The 18,798-nt window shown below is 40.4% G+C and overlaps 1 protein-coding gene across 5 annotated transcripts in view; it reads left to right on the top strand.

The window, feature by feature from the left end:
• The window catches only part of LOC118358184 (nuclear receptor subfamily 5 group A member 2-like), a 28,898-nt gene extending 11,119 nt beyond the window's left edge, over window positions 1-17,779 (top strand). For all 5 annotated transcript variants that reach the window (XM_035735719.2, XM_035735722.2, XM_035735720.2 and 2 more), the window contains 3 exons: window positions 469-588; window positions 1,559-1,706; window positions 14,786-17,779. In XM_035735719.2, the coding sequence (XP_035591612.1) occupies window positions 469-588; window positions 1,559-1,706; window positions 14,786-15,039 (522 nt within the window). In that variant the 3' untranslated portion in view covers window positions 15,040-17,779. The remainder of the gene's footprint in view (window positions 1-468; window positions 589-1,558; window positions 1,707-14,785) is intronic.
• The last annotated feature ends 1,019 nt before the right edge of the window (window positions 17,780-18,798 follow it).

Genomic DNA, 18,798 nt, shown 5'->3' with positions numbered 1-18,798 from the left:
ATCACCTCCCCCTGGCCAGCCCCTCACACACCGCACACTACCGTCAGCTTTAATGGGCTAGCTAGGGGGGTGACGGAGGACACGGAGAGGTGAGGAGGTTGGAGAGGTCATCTCTGTGTCTCGTAAATGCAGCGTGATGAGTTGCGAGACACTGACACCAGACCCAGACGCTGGAAATATGGCACAAGGACCCTCATCTTCCTCCCTGGGTTTTATAGTCACCCCATTTATCTGTCCATGTAGCTATGTGTGTTTCAGGTGGAACCACACATTCCCATGTGGATGCTAGCTTTTAAGGGGGTTGATGTTAGATTGATGCCCGCTTGAGTTTGTAATATCAGTGTAGGCTGTTTTATTTGACATTGGGTTTGACATTAGATTGGTTCTCCACTACCACCAAGTTTTGCCGTCTGTGTGGAATGAGTTTAAGCTTTGAGGTGACCTGCTGTTTTCTGTCTCTTCTTTGAGGTGGGGGATCAGATGAAGCTTCTTCACAACTGCTGGTCTGAGCTGCTGGTTCTGGACCATGTCTTCAGACAAGTGCAACACGGGAAGGAGAGCAGCCTGCTGCTGGTTACTGGCCAGGAGGTAAGCAGCCTCACAGTTCCAATATAAAACTAATACAATGCTCATGTATTCATGAATACCAGAAATACATACACAGTCATACACACATGCACATTCATCATGTAGTCATGACAAATATACAACCTCTATGGATAGCAATACATATTTGTGTAGCTAGATATATTTTGCAATAACTTGAATCTATACCGTAATCACTGTCATTACACTGTTCCAATGTAATTACCACACATTATTTCAGTGACACAATATAAAGTGGGACTATATCCACAAGTAGATAGATAGCCTGCTACTGTATGTGGAGACCCTGTGAGTGTAAGGAGTGCCTATCCCTGACCAAATGATGACCCACACAGATGCCTGCTCTTGTTTTTCCACATTTGGTCATGTTTTGGAGATGCGGAACAGAACAGGAAAAAACAACCATCAGCTGACAGGCTTCAGCTTGTATCTGCAGCTTGTAACTGACGCCTGGGTTTGGGGAAGAGAGGGGAAATATTTGTTTTTATATTTCTCTTGTTAAAATGGCATTATTTATTTCTCATAAGACAGCAATGGAAAATGTTTATTATTTCTAGAAGCTACTATGGGAATTGGGAGGATTTGACGTCCAATATGTTACATAACAGATAAATGTCATTAATTTAGAAAGTGGTGAGAAACTACAGCTACGGCCATGATTGGGAATCCCATAGGGCTGCGCACAATTGGCCCAGCGTCATCCGGGTTAGGGTTTGGCCGGGGTAGGCCGTCATTGAAAATAAGAATTTGTTCTTAACTGACTTGCTTAGTTAAATAAAAGCTAAATATTTGTGATTTTTAAATACAGCTGACTCACTGTATGGCATCTATGTATCTGTACTGAAGCTGTACTGTAATTCAGTAAATTTGTATTGTATGTGGTGTGTTTCCGGCACAATTTAAAGCCTGTATACAGCAAAACATCATGTTGTCCTCCGGTGTTGTGTTGCAGATGGATCTGTCATCCATGGGGTCCCAGGCAGGGGTGACTCTTTCAGGACTGGTCCAGAGAGGACAGGTGCTGGCTGGGAGGCTGCTGACCCTGCAGGTGGACAGGAGAGAGGTTGCCTGCCTTAAGTTCCTCCTTCTCTTCAATCCCAGTGAGTAGACCACATGGATACATATATATATATATATACACAGTTCCAGTTAAAAGTTTGGACACCCCTAATCATTCCAAGGTTTATTTATTTTGACTAGTTTCTACATTGTAGAATAATAGTGCAGACATCAACAGTATGAAATAACACATATGGAATCATGTAGTAACCTAAAAAGTGTTAAACAAATAAAAATGTATTTTATATTTGAGATTCTTAAAAGTAGCCACCCTTTGCCTTGATGACAGCTTTACACACTCTTGGCATTCTCTCAACCAGCTTCATGAGGTAGTCACCTGGAATGCATTTCAATTAACAAGTGTTTCTTGTTAAAAGCTCATTTGTGGAATTTATTTCCTGGTATACAGAACATAGCACTATTTGGTAAAATACCAAGTCCATATTATGTCAGGAAACAGCTCAAATAAGCAAAGAGAAATGACAGTCCATCATTACTTTAAGCCATTATGGACAGTCAATCAAAATTTCAAGAGTTTTGAAAGTTTCTTCAAGTGCAGTCGCAAAAACCATCAAGCTCTTTGAATAAACTGGCTTTCATGAGGGCCGTCACAGGAAAGGAAGACCCAGAGTCACCTCTGCTGCAGAAGACAAGTTCATTAGAGTTACCAGCCTCAGAAATTGCAACCCAAATAAATGCTTCACAGAATTCAAGTAACAGACACATCCAAACAGGAACTGTTCAGAGGAGACTGCGTGAGTCAGGCCTTCATGATCTAATTGCTGCAAAGAAACCACTACTAAAGGACACCAATAACAAGAAGAAACTTGCTTGGGTCAAGAAACACGAGCAATAGACAATAGACCGGTGGAAATCTGTCCTTTGGTCTGATGACTCCAAATGTAAGATTTTTGGTTCCAACCGCTGTGTCTTTGTGAGGCGCATAGTAGGTGAACAGATGATCTCCGCATTTGTGTGGTTCCCACTGTGAAACATGGAGGAGGAGGTGTGATGGTGTGGGGTGCTTTGCTGGTGACACTGTCAGTGATTCATTTAGAATTCAAGGCACACTTAACCAGCATGGCTACTACAGCATTCTGCAGCAATACAACATCCCATCTGGTTTGAGCTTAGTGGGACGATCATTTGTTTTTCAACAGGACAATGACCCAACATACCTGGCTGTGTAAGGGCTATTTGAGATGGTTTGGGATGAGTTGGACCACAGAGTGAAGGAAAAGCAGCCAAGAAGTACTCAGCATGTGTGGGAACTCCTTCAAGACTGTTGGAAAAGCATTCCAGGTGAAGCTGGTTGAGAGAATGCCAAGATTGTGCAAAGCTGTCCTCAAAGCAAAGGATGGCTACTTGAAGAATCTGTAATATGAAATATATTTTGAATTGTTTTGAAGTCTTCACTATTATTCTACAATGTAGAAAATAGTAAAAAAGAATGAAAACCCTTGAATGATTTGGTGTATCCAAACTTCTGACTGCTACTGTATATTCACGGTGTACTCTACCAATACTACCAATACTACCATATTAGATTATGATTATTAGTCTTATAAAATATATATTATTAATATACCATTTAGAAGATGCTTTTATCTAATGCGACTTACAGTCATGCATGCATACCAGTGCCGTGCAGTGAGGTTGGTGGCTTGGTAAGCATGGGCTATTATCAAAGCCAGATTTACTCACGAATAAACCTTGAAGCCCAAGTTCACCGTGCAACAGATTACTCCGACAACCAGAGTGACATAGGCTATTAACTGAGATTGACAAACAATTCTCACCAAATGTAAATACCAATGTAGACAAAATACAGAAGCGATAGCCTACGATGGCGACATGTTTGATATGATCTGACAAAATGACACTGAGCTCTGCCATAGACCGATGTAGCATCCACAGTTACAACGAATAGGTGGCACTGAAAGACCAATATATGGACACATTTCATCCGCAAACTCCATAGCCTTTCACAATGGATTTACAAATATTTTTTACACATACATATATACACTCAGGGCCAGTTTATTAGCCACAACCTCATTCCCAAAAATAGTTAGCTCCTACAGACAGTGAGTCATGTGGCGGTGGCTTGCTATATAGAACAGGCAGACAGGTATTGAGACATTCATTTACTGTCCGACTGAACGTTAAATTGGGCAACACAAGTGACCTAATTGACTTTGAGTGTATAATCGACCGTACCAGGCACAGCAGTTCCAGTATCGGCCTGGCTTTTTCACAAATGACAGTGTGCAGGGCTTCTCGAAGATGGTGCGGCAAAAAACAACAACATCCAGTCAGCGGCTGTCCTGTGGGCGAAAACAGCTTGTTGACGAGAGCAGTCGAAGGAGAATGGCAAGAACCGTACAAGCTAATAGGTGGGCCACAAACAGGCAAATAACGGCGCAGTACAACAGTGGTGTGCAGAACGGCATCTTGGAATGCCCAACCTGACGGTCCTTGTCAAGGATGGGCTATTGCAGCAGACAATCACACCGGTTTCCACTACTATCAGCTAAAAACAAGAAGAAGTGGCTCCAGCGGATACGCGATCACCAACCCTGGACAATTGAGGAGTGGAAAAACATTGCCTGGTCCGACAAATCCCGGTTCCTGTTGTGTCATGCTGATGGCAGAGTCAGGATTTGGCTTAAGCAGCATGAGTCCATGGCGAAATCCGGACTGGTGTCAACAGTACAGGCTGGGGGCGGTGGAGTGATGGTGTGGCGAATGCCCCGAAGAATTCCGGCTGTTCTGTATGCAGAAGGGGGGGGATCTGACCCAGTACTAGATGGGTGTAGCTAATAAACTGTAATTAAACAAGTGTAATTAAGTATAATTAATAAGGTTCTAACTAAATTATCATGTCAAGAATCGAAATGACTGAAAAATGCCATGCAGAACGTCAAAAAAGTGTCTCATCGAAACAAAAATGTTGCTTGATAAATCAAATGCATTAAAGGGATGTTGTCCGTAAATCCAAACCATAAACAACTCGTCTACTTTAGGACATGAAATACAAATACAGCACGTGATGCTGAATGGACAGCAGCACTATTCTGATGTTCATTCAACAGTAGCCTAACTCACAAAAAAAAATATTGCATTGAAGTCTACCTTTACTTGTAAATGAAGTACAACAGGGTGAAACTCTTGGTAACAGCGTTGTATAAGTCTTATTTAATCCTTTGGAGTTTGAAAAGTCTCTCAGTCTCAATTGACATGAGGACCAAGGATGCTGCAGTTGTACTTACCCAACACTCCCAATACATGTGGTCCTTTCTTTTTGAGCTCAGTTGGTAGAGCATGGCGCTTGTAACGCCAGGGTAGTGGGTTCGATTCCCGGGACCACCCATACGTAGAATGTATGCACACATGACTGTAAGTCGCTTTGGATAAAAGCGTCTGCTAAATGGCATATATTATCATCAGCTGTAGCTCGTTTGTCATGCTTACATCATCAAATCCCCAAAGTCACATAATGCAACATCACAGAGATCTGGGCTTTGTTTGTAACATCTTTGGTCTCATCTACTTCTACCACATCAAATGGGCCTGTATTAGAAGGATGTCCTTTCGAATCACATCACTGACTGCTTCAATCAAATCATTCTGTATTCTGTTTGATGTACCCAAAAACACTGTGGAAGTCTCCAGGTGTCTAGCTAACCTTTCATCTTTTTCAGGAAAGGTATACAATCACGCCACATAGTTGCTACGATTACATGAGCTTGTACTCTAATCATTACCGTGAAATTCAAACTCTTGTTTCCCTCGGTAGCATGTTGCTCTAATAAGGTCCTTCAAAACGTTTTCCCGCTAATTGATTTCATTTTTGAACATTTGTGCTTATTGCCTTCTGCCATGTGCTAATTGCTGCGCTGATGTGAAAAAATTGCCTAATAGGTTATGAACAGTTTAAGCTAAACGATCAGCCTTGTTGCTTTTAATTTTTTTTATGCTAGTGGTTGTATTAATTTAGGATCTATCGCATCCCACAACTGGCCCAGAGTATGTTTGGAATATTTATTTATTGCACAGAAGGACAAGTTAGCCAACAGAATAGGTCAACTTTTGTACTATGGGGGATAGTAGATTGACATAGGCTAGTGCCTTTGCTGTTCATCAGGCCTACTAGTCTTGTTGGCTGACTAACAGTAGGCTAAATGTGAACAGTTCTAACATCTTCAATATGCGCCTCGGAATTCGATAAGAGGGACCCGCGCAGTTCCATCCCGAATGTGTCTGTCTTCATCCACTTGTAGCCTACTTCTTTGCTAAAATGCCTGTGAGAAAGGACCCGATTACTTGACGGCATTGGCTACATCTGAGGGAGCAATGTGCGTGAGAGGTGCTTCGGAGCACCGCAGCCGGGAGAAGGGGATTATGGGCGGGCCTTAAGGGGCCTGGCCCGCCGTACAGCACCTTCTTGCCCGTCCAAATACAATACTGAAATATACACTACCGTTCAAAAGTTTGGGCTCACTTAGAAATGTCCTTGCTTATTTAAAGAAAAAACAATTTTTTGTTCATTAAAATAACATCAAAGTGATCAGAAATACAGTGTAGACATTGTTAATGTTGTAAATGCTATTGTTGCTGGAAACTGAAGAGTTTTTATGGAATATCTACATAGGTGAACAGAAGCCCATTAAACAGCAACCACCACTTCTGTGTTCCAATGGCATGTTCTGTTAGCTAACCAAAGTTTATCATTTTAAAAGGCTAATTGATCATTAGAAAACCCTTTTATAATTATGTCAGCACAGCTGAAAAATGTTGTCCTGATTAAAGAAGCAATAACACTGGCCTGCTGGAGCATCAGCATTTGTGGGTTCGATTAGAGCCTCAAAAAATGGCAAGAAACAAATACATTTCTCCTGAAACTCGTCAGTCTATTCTTGTTCTGAGAAATGAAGGCTATTCCATGCGAGAAATTGCCAAATAACTGAAGATCTCGTACAATGCTGTGTACTACTCCCTTCACAGAACAGCGCAAACTGGCGCTAACCAGAATAGAAAGAGGAATGGGAGGCCCCAGTGCCCAATTGAGCAAGAAGACAAGTACATTAGAGTGTCTAGTATGAGAAACAGACACCTCACAAGTCCTCAACTGGCAGCTTTATTAAATAGTACCCGCAAAAGAGTTGCAAAGAAAAAGCCATATCTCAGACTGGCCAATAAAAATAAAAGATTAAGATGGGCAAAGAACACAGACACCAGACAGAGGAAGATTGGAAAAAAGTGTTATGGACAGACGAATCTAAGTTTGAGGTGTTCAGATCACAAAGAAGAACATTTGTGAGACGCAGAAAAAAACAAAGATGCTGGAGGAGTGGTTGATGCCATCTGTCAAGCATGGTGGAGTGATTGTCTGGGGGTGCTTTGGTGGTGGTAAAGTGGGAGATTTAAACAGGGTAAAAGGGATATTGAAGAGGAAGGCTATCACTCCATTTTGCAACATCATGCCATACTCTGTGGATGGAGCTTAATTGGAGCCCGTTTCCTCCTACAACAGGACAATGACCCAAAGCACAGCTCCACACTATGCAATAACTATTTAGGGAAGAAGCAGTCAGCTGGTATACTGCCTATAATGGAGTGGCCATCAACCCATTGAGCTGTTGTGGGAGCAGCTTGACCATTTTGTACGTGAGAAGTGCCCATCAAGCTAATCCAATTTGTGGGAGGTGCTTCAGGAAGCATGGGGTGAAATATCTTCAGATTATCTCAACAAATTGACAACTAGAATGCGAAAGGTGTGCAAGGCTGTAATTGCTGTAAATGGAAGATTCTTTGACGAATGCAAAGTTTGAAGGACACAATTATTATTTCAATTAAAAATAATTATTTAAAAACCTTGGCAATATCTTGACTATATTTCCTATTCCATTTCCTAAACATAATTCCATGTATGTTTTCATGGAAAACAAAGACATTTCTAAGTGATCCCAAACTTTTGAATGGCAGTGTATATAATTTATTTCACTGAGACGCGCACCGACAAAAAGGCGCATCAATCTCAGATAAAGTGTCCGTGCGAGCAAAACAGCCACCCCCTGTTTTGCCAGGTGTATAGTCTATGGACAAAAATAGTATTGCAAGCCACATTATTTCTGGCCAGACAGCGTCAGATACATGTGCTACAGATAGCAAGACAGAGGGGCATGTAAAATATGTGTGAAGATAATGTGTCTTGAGTATAATTTAAAATGTTGATACAAGAAGAAGGGGAGGGGTGTGTGGCGAAGATATGCCACGTCTCTCTCCAAAATACATGCACTCAGCACTCCGGAATGTGCTTAGCTGTCCCCCGCCAATTCTTGCGCATAAATGTTTCATTGTGTGAATTGTTGCATATACTGTATTACATATGTCATTACATATGTCACCGGTAGGCCTAGTAAATGTACCGTTAAACCCTGTAATTTGGGTACATTCATTTATGTTAATGAATGTATCAGTTACAGTAATTGACTGTTCTTTAGAGTCCATTAAAAAGGGTTCTTTAGAGTGCTACACTATAAAGAGAAAAGGTTCCTTGAGTATGCTTTAGGGGTTCTTCAAATTGAAACTGTGAGGGTACCCCTCTAAATTCTTCAAAAATCCTTTTGAGCTACCCCCCTATTATTATTCATAATAATAATATGCATAACAATTACACAATATTTTAGTTCTCAGTGTTAATTATGACTTTAGTGGCAAAGCAGAATAAAATATCAAAATATGACGTAAACTCCGAGCAGAGCCCCCAGTTCAATGGGCATATCCTCTGGAGTGTTGATGTTAATGTGTTGATGTTCTCTGTATCTATTGCCAGACTGATTTTACAGTGAATGGTGATCGAACAGGTTTCCTGTTATATTCATCACAGGTGTAGGGAGAGTGAAGTCTGTGAATCCAAAATGTTTTAATTATACAGATGATTAACAAAACGTGTACAGGACAGAATTCATACCTTGGTTTTTGTGGTTAATGTGAATGGAAAAAAAACAGTTTTGATAATGGTTTTAAAACACATACCTTGTCCATAATGTAGAGGCCAATGGATTTTCATTGAAGAGGTAAGGAAGGAGGATGGTAAATGTGATCTGCATAACATACCAATACCAATTGAAATATGGCTCCTCCTCTGTATACCTGCAGACACAGACACAAAAGTGAGCAGTTCAGTCATCTGTACCCAATACAGCGAGCCTTCAACATTCATATCGCCAAGCATCACACAGAACACATCCACAGCCAAACTCATTCCATAAACCAGTCTAAATAACAGGTTGCGCCGACAACGAAACAAAACACAAGTGAGCAACCTAACAGCTAGACTTGTTTACAATGTATCACATCTCTGGTGAGCACAAGAGACTAATGTAATGTTGTTTAGAAAATAAATGCGTGTCAGATAAGCTAACAGCAACTAAATTCTTTATGATGGCAGACATGTTTGTTTATATTTGACTTGGCGAAAACTCCCTAATCCCAGAATGCCATTCACTATAAGATGCAAAGTCACAGATGGCTGCACTCATTGCCTGAAAAAAAAAAAAAATTAGTTGAGCCACTTTTCAGCATATTACAAATCGTCAATGTATTTGTTACAGTGTACAGTATACAAGAACCGGAGCACATTACTTGACAAGTCGTTTACTGTTTTTGACAAATCAAAAAACAAATCAAGTGTTTTCACCTCACAGATCATCGCACCAAATACAAGCCTACTGCCTGACCTAACCGTAGCGAGAACGCTAAACAGGGATAAAAACATTTCAGGGGGATTTGTGGGGGGGTTCGTTTAATTTGTGGGGGTTTTTCAGGTCCTTGGGGTGTAGAAATAGGATAAGGTATCATGGGGGGATATGATGCAGGAAATATTACTTTGATGGGGGATTTATCAATAAATGGGGGACAACCACAAGAGAAGTTTATACGCTAAATAAAATTAAAACCCTTGGAAAGGAGGGTCTGAGCTGACAACCCTGAGGTACCAAAGTTACAATCTGATGCAGTTCAAAACAACTGGGAACTGGGAAATCTCATACTTCTGACTTTAGTGCGTTCAAGACAACTAGGAACTCAGGAAAAAATTAGCGCTGACTGGGAAAAATCCCTTTGACCGGTCATCCAACTCGGAATTCCAACTTGGGAAGTCTTTCTAGAGCTCCGACTTTCTGACCTGAAGGTCATTGATGTTATGATTTTACCTATTATTCACAGTTGTCTTGAAAGCCCCATAAGTCAGTTGAGTGGTCGATCCCTTGTTATAACATCTTTGGTCTGACAGACGCTTACATGACAACCAGAATGGAATGCATTGTATGATGTCAACAAACATGGCACCACACATAGCTGGCAAATAGCTTAGCAGTAGCTCATCATCATCAGTACAACATTCAAAGAAGTATTTTACACACATCATGTGTGTCCATTACAATCGATGCAAGAATCGTAATGCATGATTTGTCACCAGTACTTGAAAACATGTGAATAAAACAGTAAATACATTATGATCCATACATACATATGGTGTGCTACAGCAGAAACAACAACATGATATACAGAAAATAAACAACTTACTATGATAGGATCGCACACATGTCCATAGCCCCATTGTAAGGAAAACAACTACGAAGGCAATGCGGGCGCCAGACAGAAAATGTGCTGGGGGAAAACGTTTGTGCAAGGCCTGTTCTGACTAGAGATGCGTAATGTACTTGATCTTGGGAAACACTAGGGAAGTGATTGGGCTCTTGTTGAAGAGAGAAGTTTGTCCGCTCAGTAAAGCCTCAAACATAAATGGTGCGCAACAGTGAAATTAGTGACTTTTTATGCGAATTAACGAGGAGGCGGGTCACACCTCAAATCAAACTATTGTTAGAAAAATAAACTTGTTTGAAAATAATTTGAAATTTACAAGTTGAAACAGCCTATATATAATTAGCAGGCAGCGTGCCTTGGTTTGAGGGCAGAATGGGTAACTGTCCTGTTGTGTAACAATCACATTTTGGAACAGTGACAGCATTCTGACATCACCTGCATGAAAAAACTCAGGCAGGGGCGACAGTTAGAGATATTTGGAACTCGTGTAATAAGGTTAAATTGAAGAGATCTTTACATTTTTCAGGTAAGTGCCTGCACCCGTTGTCCTTTCAAATTCAAAACTAAATGTTTCAGTTGGGCAACTAATGAAGCTCCTCTGTGAACCCCACCTCCTATGGGGTTCTTGGAACCATTTTCAGTGTCAAGAACCCTAAGGTTCTTTGAAGAACTTTGAGGATCTTAGAATAACCCTTCTTGAACCCCTAATTTTTAGAGTGCTACGTCATACGAGCCGGATTTCTGCTTGCTTGAACGCCAATAACTCAGATACACATGAAAACATGAAATTACCCAAGGAATCGATGGAACATCACTCATAGATGCACAAAAACAATATTACATCCAAAATGGGTGAACCTGTCCTTTAACTCATCACTTCCACCAAGAATAAAGTGAGCTTCTCCTTCATTTTTTCTTCACCTCACACAGTACGTCAACGAAGTCTGTTTTTTAAACATCCATTGAGAATGATAATAGTTCCTCACAGTATTTGAAAAATCTTTCCAACACTCTCCTGGCCTCGATAATCACCAACCCTCGATGTGAAAGAGCAAAATATTGTGGTCTGATGATCCCGTATCCAGTGGAAATTTCACAAAAAACAGCTGTCTGTCCCGAGCTCACTGGTGCAGGAAAGTTTGAGGGCCCAAAATAGGCTAGTTGATACAATGTTGCAATTTTGCTAGTGACAGCGTTGGGTTTGACCCAGTTGAATGATTTGATACATCGCACTTCACCAGCATAGCGAAAGTCAAGACAGATAGAAAGGGAGGCAGACAGGCAGAGAGTAGATAGAGTAACGCCATTGGATCAACAGTGTTTCAATGTGTCAATATAGCAGAGGCTGGTGCTCTCGCATTAGTTACATTTCTGTCATTTTAATTCAGATGTTTATGATTAATCACGTGACAACGATTTTGAGAAATGAGAACATTATTATTGAAATGAAACTGTTCCACGAAAAATCATCGTAACTGGCATGCAGACCGGTAGAAATGGTAGGATAAATTGTAAACTTAAAAACCAACAGGCCGCCGATGGTCTTTACTATAACACCCATTTAAAAAAACGGACTACGGAAATCTGCCTGCCCTGGCACACCCTGACGCCTTTCCTGAGGTTTTAAGGCAGTTTTAGCATTATATTGTTTTTGCACATAAAAAAAAACAACAGAATAGTTTTGAAAAAACATTAAATAACAGAACATAATTACAGTTTTATATAATTTTATTTTCTATTTGTCTTTTCATAACAGCTTTTTAAATTAGATTATCACAGTGTAAGCACTGACTGCACAACATACAGCTCATGTATAGCTCATTACAGCTAGTCTAAGAATGGAATAGATTTGTGATAGACCACATAACAGGACTTTTTTTTCTCATCCTTGAAAATGATCATGGCCTTTCAAGTTCTGAATTTGATTAGGTTTGAAGTACTTCAACACACTTTTTTGTAATGTTGCTGTGGTTTGGGCAAATAACTTTTTCAAAAGCTTTGTTGGAAATAGGTTTTAGTTGACAAGATGGTTCGGATCTATTCAACCCACGCTGTCCCATTTATTTTGAAAGGCAGTAGTGACATTTTAAATGGAAATGTCACAGCCATTGATATATTTTTCCAGAAGGATCCAACTGTTGTCTGAACCAAGCCTTTATTCTCAGGTAAATTCAATTAATTAAATGCAGGGCCTTATCAAAAGGCAACATTAACAAAGAAGACAACTCTACCCATTATTCCTTAATAGCACTCAATGGAACAACAATGGATGGGCCTATCATTGGATAGTCTGACTGACATTCATGCAGTGCCTTCTGCATATGCTGTGTGTGTATAGACAGCAGTTGCCCAGATTCCCTTAAGCGATTGCTATTTAGAGCCAGCGAGCTGGGAACAAAAGGATTTAGAATAATGAGAGCACTCGTCACAGCCAGAAAATATTACCATCTCCGTTGAATGTTTCATTCTCTCGCTCCCTCTCCCTCATCTTTCAATCAATGAGTCAGGTTTATCAGGGAAATGTAGTTGCCCTTAAGCGTTTTGAAAAGATTATTCAAAATATTGAATTACTATATGAATACCTCTCCTGGCAAGACTCATCTGATGCTGAATAGAAGTCCAACAAGATGCTGATGCTAAGACTTAACACTGGGATTTGAGGAGCAGTTTAAAATATATGTATCAATATTCTCCCATTTATGTGATCATCTAGAGCAGTGGTTCGCAAACCTTTTATAGTCCGGTACCCCTTCAAATTTTCAGAAATCTGGCAGTGGCTACCGATTAAATAACATTTTCACAGAACCACTTGTTGCAATTTCGATGAGGCTCTCTTGTTCAGATATCAGTAAGTGGACTGGAGGCAGGGCATGAACGGGATAATGAATCCAGTTATTTGTGTAGTCCATTTCGGGAAAGTACCTGCGTAATTGCGCACCTAGCTCACTCAGGTGGTTTGCTATATAACATTTGACATTGTCCGTAAGCTTGAGTTCATTTGCACACAAAAAAAATCATACAATGATGGAAAGACCTGTGTGTTGTCCTTGTTAATGCAGAGAGAGAAGAGCTCCAACTTCTTAATCATAGCCTCAATTTTGTTCCTCACATTGTATATAGTTACGGAGAGTCCCTGTAATCCTAGATTCAGATCATTCAGGCGAGAAAAAACATCAACCAGATAGGTCAGTCGTGTGAGAAACTCGTCATGCAAGTGGTCAGACAAGTGAAAACGATGGTCAGTAAAGAAAACTTTAAGCTCGTCTCTCAATTAAAAACAACGTGTCAATACTTTGCCCCTTGATAACCAGCGTACTTCTGTATGTTGTAAAAGCGTTACATGGTCGCTGCCAATACCATTGCATAATACAGAAAATACATGAGAGTTCAGGGGCCTTGCTTTAGCAAAGTTAACCATTTTCACTGTAGTGTCCAAAACGTTTTTTTTTCTAGCTGTCAGGCATTCCCCTGGCAGCAAGAGCCTCTCGGTGGATGCTGCAGTGTACCCAAGTGGCGTCGGGAGCAACTGCTTGCACGCGCGTTTTCACTCCACTATGTCTCCCTGTCATGGCTTTTGCGCCATCAGTACAGACACCAACACATATTGACCACCAAAGACCATTTGATGTCACAAAGCTGTCCAGTACTTTAAAAATATCCTCTCCTGTTATCTTGGTTTCCAGTGGTTTGCAGAAGAGGATGTCTTTCTTAATTGACACCCATAAATGTAACGGACATATACCAGGAGCTGTGCCAGGCCCGCCACATCTGACTCATCCACCTGTAACATACAATTCACTGGCTTGTATGCGAAGCAGTCATTGTTTCAAAACATCTCCTGCCATGTCACTGATGCGTCGTGAAACAGTGTTGTTTGATGAAGATATTGTCTGTATAGTTTTTTGGGCCTTTTCCCCCAGCATTGTCCCAGCCATATCCACGGCAGCAGGAAGAATTAAGTCCTCCACAATAGTATGGGACTTGCCTGTCCTAGCCATTCGGTAGCTCATCATATAAGACACATCTAGCCCCTTCTTATTAATAGTATTTGTTGCTTTTACACATTTCTTACGACTTCAAAGTTGTCTTTATTCTCGCTCAAAAAACTCACATGGCTTTTTTTTCAAATGGTCATGTTTAGTTTCTAAATATCTGCACAAGAGTGAAGGTTTCCCGCGAGTGAGTAACGATTAATGTGATTGGATGTTAATTATTTGACGAGGCTACTTGTATTTGAAATTTCGCTGAACACGAGATGGTTTCATTTTATTTTTGGCAGTGAAACGAGGCTACTCAGGCGAGAAAATAACCTCACCCAAATGTATAGCCTCATCGGAAAATCTAAATGTACTGTTTGAAAACGTGAAGAAAAAATCTAGATATTTTAAATGCGAATCACATATTTTTGCCGTACCCCCGATGGTATTGCACGTACCCCAGTTTGAGAATACCTGATCTAGAGAGTAATTAAATCCCCCCTAAAGCTCTTTCCTGTGTCCCTGTCCAGATGTAAAGCTGTTGGAGAATCAAGCATTTGTGGAGAGTGTTCAGGAGCAGGTGAATGGGGCTCTGCTGGAATACACTCTGTGCACCTACCCCCTGTACCTGGACAAGTTCAGCCAGGTGGTGATGCGTCTGCCAGAGCTGCGAGCCCTCAGCACCCAGGCAGAGGACTACCTGTGCTACAAACACCTGAGTGGGGAGGTGCCCTGCAACAACCTGCTCATCGAGATGCTGCATGCCAAGAGGGCCTGTGTATGAGCACCACGCTACCATCACTATATACTAGCAGACTGTCTGTGGGACTGACGCTGTGGAAGCCAGACAGGGTTTACGATTACAGCCCAGAGACAATGATGTGTGTGTTTCTGTGCGTGCGTGTGTGTGTGCATGCGTGTGTGCGTGAGCAGCCCCTCTGTCCTAGGTGTCTGTAAACAGAATATGGACTTGTGTTTTTGGCAGTTCTTTAAATGTACATAGATAACATTTACAAAAGAAGCTTTGTTATGATACTGTACGCAAATGTAACTTTGCCCTTTTCTTGAATTCAGCAGAGTGAGGTGTTATGTGAGAGCTAGTGGAGAAATTTCAGATTCTTCAGATGAAAGAGGCACTATAACACACGTCATTCAGACTTGTCCTAGCCTTTCAAATATAGTGTAAACACTACATTTATTTGAGCACTTGTTCCTTTGTAAATTGTCACCAACTTTACCACAAAGAAATTGTTGTGTGAAAAATAAGTTATGTTCAATATATATTTTTTTCTATTAGATATTGATATTCTAATATATTAACTACACGTGTTTACATGAATCACATAAGCACACTCATATTCAGTTTAACCTTAGAGTCGATGTCTTTGCCCCCGTGGAAATCTAATTAGCATAATACAAAAATCGACATAAATACCTGTCAGTTTAAGCTAGAGATATATTTTTGATGTTGCATTGGATGCGTCTCAATCCACCACATCCCCGATGTCGCAGTTCCGCAACTGCGGTGAAAGGTGACAGAGCTAGAGCGCTGTTTGTCAGACCATGAGACATCCCGAAAATCAGTCTTCTCACAAAATCACCTCCATGGAAAGATGAGACTATCACAAACACAAACATGTCGGTCTGCTCTAGGACACCCACAGGCCTCACATGACATGTCTGAAGGTCCCCCGGTACCAGTTGAAAAAATGTATGGAAGTACACTATCTGTTGTTCCATGTAGTAAATCTGTTATTCAATGCTTTTAAGGCCAAAAATAGCAGTAAAGGCCAAAAATTATTTTTCATCAAATAATTTCTACATATTTTTTTGTGGATACTTCAAGGGGTCTTAAACTTCAAAAATCAAATAGCAAAATTATCCTTGGTATGACCTTCTTAAAACAATTCCATATAGCTTAGAACCCCCCGGGTGGGTTAATGACAGTCTGTTACTCCAATGAGATATTTGCTTAAAGTGATAGAAAGAGAGAGAGTGGAGATGGAAAATGTGGCAGTGATGTGTGGGACAGAATGAAAGGAAGCCATCTTTGTCTGCAGCCATTTCTTATTAACAGATGACTGGAGGTCAAGGATATGGGGTCGTGCACTGTGGATGTTCTCCAGTCCTTTTGTAGTCACATAATGAATGAAAACATGCAATTGGCGATGTATGCAATGTATGCGATGTATGCAATGTCCAAGCTAAACGTGAAGGAGATATAGGGAAATCCAATTGTATTGAAGTGTAAAGAGAATACAGACCAATCGTACTTGAGAAATGGCATATGAAGTGGAAAACAACAAGTATCAGAATTGCAAAGGTATGAGGAACAACATGTAACACGCACATATCTGTCATTTCAGCACATATCTGTCATTTCAGCACATATCTGTCATTTTAGCACATATCTGTCATTTCAGCACATATCTGTCATTTCAGCACATATCTGTCATTTCAGCACATATCTGTCATTTCAGGACATATCTGTCATTTTAGCACATATCTGTCATTTCAGCACATATCTGTCATTTTAGCACATATCTGTCATTTCAGCACATATCTGTCATTTTAGCACATATCTGTCATTTTAGCACATATCTGTCATTTCAGCACATATCTGTCATTTTAGCACATATCTGTCATTTCAGCACATATCTGTCATTTCAGCACATATCTGTCATTTCAGCACATATCTGTCATTTCAGCACATATCTGTCATTTCAGCACATATCTGTCATTTCAGCACATATCTGTCATTTTAGCACATATCTGTCATTTTAGCACATATCTGTCATTTCAGCACATATCTGTCATTTCAGCACATATCTGTCATTTCAGCACATATCTGTCATTTCAGCACATATCTGTCATTTCAGCACATATCTGTCATTTCAGCACATATCTGTCTTTTCAGCACATATCTGTCATTTCAGCACATATCTGTCATTTCAGCACATATCTGTCATTTCAGCACATATCTGTCATTTCAGCACATATCTGTCATTTCAGCACATATTGAAGCAACATGTTTGAATTGGTCACACAGACATGGCAGGGTTGGCTCTACTAACTTCTTCTAGACAATCATAACACTTGCCTTAAGATAACCCTGGCTTGTCTGTCTATGGACCATGGTTTAGTAACCGATGTGAGAGTCATCTGTACCTCTCCGCTGTAGTACATTTCAATTGGGAAACATGAGAAGATTAACACAGTGAGCTGTACCAAGCTCAGATGTTTCAACAAACAGATGTCTCCGTTTGTAATTGGTTCTCTTGATGTTGCTTTTGCTTCTATTGTGTTTTTACCTTATTCCGTGAGGTCCCAGTCTTAGTCGTTTTTGGTGATGAGATCTGTTTATAGTCCTCATTCTCAAGCTGTCTGTGCTGGTCCACATTGTTTCCTCTCTCAGCAATTTGAATGCTTTTCAAACACAAACAATCAAAATGTTTTTTTTCTTTCTTTAAATATATTTTATTGTAATAGCATCAAACCAATAAATGCAATTAAGTAAAGCTCTACTTATGTGTCGTCCATTTCTATTGAACCATCCTGCAATTTATCAATGATATTGGGGTCATATATACCCAATATATTATTTTAAAATACTCTGGAGGCTATCCAGGATAGTGGCAGCAATTTATGAGTCATGATAATGTAATTCCTAGTAACTTGAAAGTCTGTGATTTTTGGCTGATAAGCCAGGGCTACTTCACAAATACATGTGTAAATGTACATTTCAGCCAATGATTACAAAGGGCACAACGATTGGAGGCCATTAACAGTAATTAAACAATACTTTTGAGGAACAAAGTATAAGGGCTTTGGAAAAAATTGTTTTCATACAAATCTTAAAATGTATTGTCACGAAACAGATGAACTAGCATGCTAATACTGTTGCACTCGCTAAGTATAGGGGTCTTAGGTCTAGTCAACTGGTCTCTAACCTAATTTAAGATGTGTATATATGTGAGAAATCAGTGCATGAGGACAGTGTTGTATGTACATGTACCCAGGAGACAGCAACCTTAGATCCAGGGGCAGCTCCTTCATGACCTCTTTGATTGTTCAAAGAGGTGATGAAAATAAATATATACAAAAAGGAAAAAACATGACCAAAAAAATCATTCTAAACAAAGTCAAGGGTGCACATGGCTACCAAGAAAACCCAGCAGCCTCACTGCTCTGCAAGCTGGCTCACTCTTGTTTCCAATCAACACTTAACAAGGATCCACAAGATTTCCTGGCTGAGCTCTTGAGCCAGGGAGCTCCTGCCCCCTGGGCATGAGGTGTGGAAGTGATTGGTAGTGTGCTTATCTGTCCTAACACTAACCCCCCCCATTCATAACAGTATAAAATTACATCAAACGAGAAAGTACAGTATATTCCCCGTGGGATCTAAATCGTTTCATGCAACCATTTGAGCTGTAGTGAATAATGTGTCTCAGTTCAGAGCGCACCTTCCTGTAGTGGAGATAGGGAGAGGCCAGGATTTCTGCTGCTTGTTGTAAGGTAGGGGAGGCCAGGGGAGGGAGGAAAG

This window comes from Oncorhynchus keta, chromosome 25 (assembly GCF_023373465.1).
Source record: "Oncorhynchus keta strain PuntledgeMale-10-30-2019 chromosome 25, Oket_V2, whole genome shotgun sequence".
In the NCBI taxonomy this organism is placed as follows: Eukaryota; Metazoa; Chordata; class Actinopteri; order Salmoniformes; family Salmonidae; genus Oncorhynchus; species Oncorhynchus keta.
Note: the sequence above shows the minus strand (reverse complement) of the source record. Positions and strands in the feature narration are given on the sequence as shown.